At 32.2% G+C, this 6,637-nt stretch overlaps 1 protein-coding gene across 1 annotated transcript; it reads right to left on the minus strand.

Annotated features, from left to right (window-relative positions):
* Positions 1–498: 498 nt before the first annotated feature.
* On the minus strand, positions 499–1,486 carry LOC133830698 (CRIB domain-containing protein RIC7). Its single transcript, XM_062260773.1, has 3 exons — positions 1,391–1,486; positions 1,111–1,213; positions 499–1,016 (listed from the first exon to the last, which is right to left on the minus strand). The coding sequence occupies exons 1-3, from the start codon at positions 1,469–1,471 to the stop codon at positions 499–501; spliced, it is 702 nt and encodes a 233-aa protein (XP_062116757.1). The 5' UTR covers positions 1,472–1,486.
* Between the last annotated feature and the right edge of the window lie 5,151 nt (positions 1,487–6,637).

The following is a 6,637-nucleotide window of genomic DNA, read 5'->3' on the forward strand; positions in this document are numbered from 1 at the left end:
TTTGTTCTTTTTTTTTTTTTTGCTTCTTTTTTATGGTCTAATCTATCTATTTTATGGCATGAGTTTTAATTTCTATATTAAATTCTTAATTATAATTTTATTTGATAGGTTCATTAATTTTGTTTTCTAGTGATTTATTTTAGAAAAAATAAAAGTAATTTAAAGAGATAGAAATATTGAAATACATTCATTGGTTTTAGTTTCCACTAGTGGTGAAATTCTTATTTTCTATACTTAAATTGTCAAAACCAAACATTGGAATAGTATGTCACTCCATTCCAAAATTGATTCATACATACCAAATTTGTTTTTTTCTTTTCTTTTCTTAATTTTAGTTAATACACATTTCCTTCTAATAAATCCCATCCCACATATTCTACCACAAGATAAAAATTAGAGAGTAAAATGTTAATAATACAAGGCTTGATGATTAATCAAAGAAATTTCTAAAATCTACCAATTAAAAAACACAAGTATTTTTTTAGGAGAGAGGTTCACTCATGTAATTATTCCTTTGATCTCCTCCGATTCATCGAATATTGGTTTTTTTCGGTTACGATCACTTTTCACCTTGGCTTTGGCTTTGGCTATCAATTCGGGTACGGATCCAGACCCGGACCCGGGTCCCGGATCCGAGAATGTAGCCATGAATTGATCCGCCGGAGAAAGACTACTAGCTTGGGCTTTAGACGATCTTAACCTCGATGACCCACTTACTCCACCACCAGGATTGGTAGCATTAGATTCTTTGGATTTCTTCCGGCGAGTTTTCTTGGGAATATCCGGCGAGTTTCTCACCGGAGAGTCAATCGCTAAGCTCGAATCGGAGGATCTACAACTCTGCCTCGGACTATCTGTTATGTTATTCTTTGAAGAACGCCGGTGCCTCGTCTTCTCTGTTTTTTCTCTCGTCGGAGACCCGGCGGCGACGCCACCCGCACGTCTAGAAGATTTTGGCAATTCAGGCAAGTCCCTCGCCGGAGAATTCGGCACTCGTGTACTTCTCCGATTAGCTTCTACAACCAATCATAATCACTATAAACCAGAACAAAACAAAAAAGAAAAAAAAAACAAATGTTTCTTCTTTCACGTCGAAAAATCTAAAATCACCTTCGCCGGTCCATTTATTAACAGAAGAAGCATTGTTAAGGTCGGCGCCGGTGAGACTCAGCGGTCCGTTAGCGAAAGCCGTCGGAGATTTGAACTCGTTCATCTGCAGGATATGGCCTAAGTGAGGCTTGTCATTTGAATAATGTTCAAAATAGTTCCTTTGCATGGAACATGCATAATTAGTAATTAAATTTTAAAAAAATAATAATAATGATGAAGAATATTATTGTTATTTATTTATTATTTATTAATAATTGAAATTAAAGAAAATAAAATTTACCCAGCTGGGAGAATTTACAGAGGGACCATCCCAGCCTATATGGGCCACATGCTTCACATCAGTGGGAAACCCTATCTGCATTTCTGGTTCTTTTTCATTATCTGCACAATTTGAAATTTTAATAATTAATTAATTAAGAACAAAAAAGAAAAATTATACAATATATATAGGGCTCACAATTCGTGACAAGAAGGAGCATAACGATTATGACACGATTAATCATAACTATATGAAAAAAATTATAAAACCTATTAAAAATCATGACGATTATGACACAATTATGACATGACATAATTATTAAACGGGTCAACATAATTATGACACGATACGAGCGATTAAGGTAAACATGAACACAAATTATTAAATTTGTCAAAAACTCAAACACAAACACAACACGATTATTAAAAGTATCACCCAAACGTGTTATCGTACCTTGAACAAAATTCACACCCCTAAACATATATATATATATATATATATATTTATAGAATATATAATGTACGTACCAAATATTTGAGAGATGTATCTTAAGCCTTTTAACAAGCCCTTCATCTTATTGTTGTTCGACATTTTTTCTTCTTCTCTGGTATATGTGATATATCACTAATATATATATATATATATATACAATTATTATGGAGCTGAGAACAGAGAAAAATCAAAATAAAAATCTCTCTACTGATGAGTCATTTTGTTATAAATATACTTTGATAAATAGGAGTTTATAATAACAGACTCTTGTAGTGTTGTGTTGAATTCAGAAAAGAATAATTCTTCTGAATTCCCATGCACTGAATTTTTTCGTGTGCATTTCATTTCATCTCACTTTCTTTTTTCTCTGGAAATTAAAAAAATTATGGGAAAGTTGAGAGAGTAAGAAAAAAAAGTAGATGATGATGAGATGAAGGGGTTGATAAAAAAAATAAAAAATAAAAAACTTAAGAGAGAGAGATTTTGGACAAAAATGATGATAAGTGAAAAGAAAAAGAAGAATTAACAAACAAAATTGGTGTTTAATTAAAGATGTGTAATCGTTTATTTCGTCAATCTAATGGCCATGCTTTGTTTTTTTGGTCTAAGCAATGAGCCAAAACCATGAATCCCATCGATAAAACCGGTCTCAACAAAGTATGAAAATTCAATAATAGTCTAAATATAGAGCAGTTTTAACGAGTCATTTTATTATGAGGTTTTTTTTATATATATATAATTATGTTAATTTTGTTTGTAGATTGTTGTAACTGATCCTCATTCTTCGTACAAGATATTATAATTAAAAGAAAAAACAAAATGAATTTTGAATTATTAATAAATAAAAACAATTAATGATATGAGTACTGAATTTTTACTTGATGTAATAATTATTTATTATTGGACACTTTTTTATTAATTCATTTTTTTTTGATGTGGGATCCTCTTCCCAACGAATGAGGAGGAGCCAGTCTTTTAATGAATTTCGCTTATTTAGCTTTCTTTTTTCAATCATTTAACATAATTAGTTAGTTGATTTTTTATGATTAGTTAGTGATTCTCTCTATAATATATTTTTTTTATTTACAAAAAAAAAAAGAGGGAGAGAAAGTTGGCAACTTTAGTGGGCAACCTTCTTCGGTTGGGTCCCAAAAAATTACTTAGGAACTCATACGGTGAATGACAACTGCCCTTATATAGTCCTCGTTAGAAAAAATAACGAATAAGTCAATTTAACATGTAAATTTAGTTAAGGCCGAAACTCTTATACCAAAAATAATTATTCATTATTTTGACAAGAAGTAATTATTCATCTTTTGTAATAATAATGTAATAAATTATTATTATTATTTGGTTTTCATTTGCGTCAATGCCCCAGTGATGCAAACGCTCTGTTACCGTCAGTGGGCCACTGACGCCGTTAACGGCCCGTTTGCGTCAGTGCCCCACTGACACAAACGGTCTCATTAAACAGCGTCAGTGTACATTATAACGCAATTGGGCCCTCATTTGTGGCAGTGTCCAACCGCCACAAATGCTAATTCTTGATCAACAGCGTCAATCAACTGCGTTGACTGACGCGTTTGACTGACACAATTACCCTTTTTTGTAGTAGTGTTAATTAACGTCTCTGCATAATCCTCACTAAGGAAGGGACATAATTCCTATGTTAATCAATTTATTTAAAAATTAAAATAATAATAAAACATTGTATTACAAAAAAATTATATTATATTAATAATTTAAAATACTAAATATTGTCTAAAATAAAATTAATTTTTTAAGAAAATAGTAATATAATGCAAAAACACATAAAGAATATGTAAAAAAATAATTATATAGCAAATAAAAAATTAAATGGAACACATAGGGGCGGGTAGTGACATCCCCATCCCGTCCTAATTAAAATTCAAAAATGGAAAATTGTCCACTTTCTTGCCCCATTTTTCGTTTACGTAGGGAATTCTCACTCCATTAAGAACGGGACCACACATGATCTCATTCCCACGAGAAAATTTTTCATTCATATTCTTATTATTACAAATTAAAAGGGGAAGGTATTTTTAATATGAGATTGAGATTTCAATTAAAACTAATTGATGATAAATAGATTAATAACCTTTTTTCTACATAAGATTATGTGTTTTTCCATATTATTTTCATGAGGGACTATTTCTAATACTTTTATTTTTTAGGGAATTTTTCAAAAATATGGTTTTTTAGCCATCAATGTGCAAAAATATGGGAGTTAAACTTTCCTTAATTTGTATGGGAAAATTTAATTAACAAAAACTTAGTTTATGGGAAAACTAATCCCATATTGGAAATCAAAATTAAACAAAAAAAATCAATAAAATGAGGGGTACTATGGTAATTAACATAGCCAAAACTCCTTCAGCCAAGCCACATCTCCTCTTTCATTTTGCCCTAGCTGCCACCTCCCTGTCCTCCACTCGCCTGCCTCACCATCTCCACCATCATCTCCGGCCACCCACCCACCCACCCTCACCACTTGCTAAGAACACCCCAGCCGCACCTCCGTGAAACCCAGCCACCCTCACCACCTTAGGCGCGCACCTCTGTGAAACCTAGCCAAGAACACCCCAGTCGCACCATCAACGAACACAACCTCAATCCGCGCATCTCTGCGCGATTCCATTTGCGAGCCCCCAAATCCAAAACGACGGGGATAGGCTGAGGAGAAGGATGTGCTGGTGGTGGTCGGAGGCGAGGAAGAAGGGTGGCACCTGGGCTGAGTGCGATTCGTGGTGCTCAGAGCTGCGCAAAACGACAGGGATGGCTGGGTTTGCGACGGGGTTTTGCGCGCAGGGGATGGGGGTTTCTGGTGGTGGTCGGAGGCGAGGGAGAAGGTTGGTTCGTGGTCAGATCTGTTTTTTTTTTTTTTCTATCTTCAGATATGTGGTAACTGGTTACCTTCACGTTATTTGTGTGTATATTTCAGGAGGTAATTGGTTACCTTCACATTCTGATGTGTGTGTATATTTGTGGGTTCTTTATGGTAACTGGTTACCTTGGTTACTAAATCATACTTACTCTTCTTCTTTTTTTCCTTCAAATGTGATGTTTCTTTTCATTTCTAATATGAGTGACTCGTCACCCCTCTTATGGTAACTGGTTACCCCTCTTATGGCAGTAAGTTACTAATCTCACTATATCTGGTTACCCCTCTTGATACATGTTATTTAACCTCTAAGACTATTTTCTACATAACTGTGAAAAGTAAAAAATAACTGGTTACTCCTCTGGATAAATGTTATTTAACCTAGTTGTAGGATTTTTTTTACATAACTTTGAAAAATCAATTAAGTAACTGGTTACGTTATCATAATAAAGTCTAAGAATCTTAGTTGTGATTTTCAAAAATGATGACTGGGATAGAAGAAAAAAATTGTACCTGTTTATTCTTCTTGATTTTACTTTTTCAGTGAGAATATTATAAAGAATCGATTACACAATCAAAATAAAGTAAATCATAATATAATTAAATAAAATTCAATATAATATTGATAATGAGACGATATAACTACAAAGAATAGAATAAAATAATTTCATATCTGAATGCGAATGCTCTCTGTACTGATAATATTATATTACAATGGTACATGTGTAGTTATTATGATATCATTTGAGTGGACATTTGGCTCCTCCGCACTTTATATAAAAGAATCTTATAATTAATTAAGGATATTTGGGTCACACTAACTAAATTAGAGAAGTTTAGATAAATATGGGAAAAATATATATAGTTTTTAAATTTATGAGAAAAAAAATAATTGTACAAAATATGATAAGTTTTGGAAAAAAAGTTTAAAATATGGTAAATAAATTACCATAAACTTAATTTTCTTGTTTTTTCTTCTCTTCTCTCTTCTCATTTCTTTCTTTCTCTTCCTCAATTTAATGGCCATCTCAGATTTCTTCTGGCGTTGCTACCTCCACTGCCGCCTCCGACGACGAAGACGACGAAGAACTGATTTTCTTCTTCTTCTTCTTTCTTTCTTCTTTTTCTTCGTCTTCTTTCTTTCTTCTTCTTATTCTTCTTCTTATTCTTCTTATTTGGTCTTTCTTATTCTTCTTTTTCTTTCTTCAAATCTAGTTTTCTTCTTTTTCACATCTGATTTTGAACTTCATATTTGATTTTTCTGGGTTTTTTTTTTTCTAAACCTGTTTAAGTAACCAGGTACTTGACTTCATATTTGATTTTTCTGGGTTTTTTTTTTCTAAATCTTTTTAAGTAACCAGGTACTTGACTTCATATTTGATTTGATTTAAGAAATGTACTTAAGAAAAGTTGACTGCTATTATTTAGTGTAGACTAGGGTAGTAAAAGAAGCTAGGTAGTTGAATATTTTAAGGTACTTTTAACATATAAAAGTTAGGTTAGCTCATTAGTTTTTTTGGTTGAAAAGGGCAAAAGTTGTCAAAAGGTTATTCTCTGTGATGTTTAGATCAATAGGTTTAGCAGCCAAACATTCATCAAATAAGGTTATAACGTAAATATTTATGTGTTTATTGATTATTTAAAGAAATAGAACTAGAACGTTTGCTTAAAAAATGTATCGATAGGTTTACAAAATTTATTCAGAATACAAGTACAAGAAATAAAAAAACAAGCAAACAAAACTTTTGATTTTTCTGGGTTTTTTTTTTCCAAATCTGTTTAAGTAACCAGGTACCATGACGCCTGAATCATTTTATTCATATCAGATTTTTTTTAGACCTAGGTGTAACCAGTTACAGTAGCAATTAATTTAG

Source organism: Humulus lupulus, chromosome 1 (assembly GCF_963169125.1).
Source record: "Humulus lupulus chromosome 1, drHumLupu1.1, whole genome shotgun sequence".
Lineage (NCBI taxonomy): Eukaryota > Viridiplantae > Streptophyta > Magnoliopsida > Rosales > Cannabaceae > Humulus > Humulus lupulus.

Bases quoted from the DNA above. Each gene is read 5' to 3' on its own strand.
- LOC133830698 (XM_062260773.1), bottom strand. From the start codon at position 1,471: ATGCAGATAGGGTTTCCCACTGATGTGAAGCATGTGGCCCATATAGGC. The intron at 1,214-1,390 runs GTAAATTTTATT...CATATCCTGCAG, and splicing joins CTGTAAATTCTCCCAGCTGG to ATGAACGAGTTCAAATCTCC. The intron at 1,017-1,110 runs GTGATTTTAGAT...GATTGGTTGTAG, and splicing joins TAATAAATGGACCGGCGAAG to AAGCTAATCGGAGAAGTACA.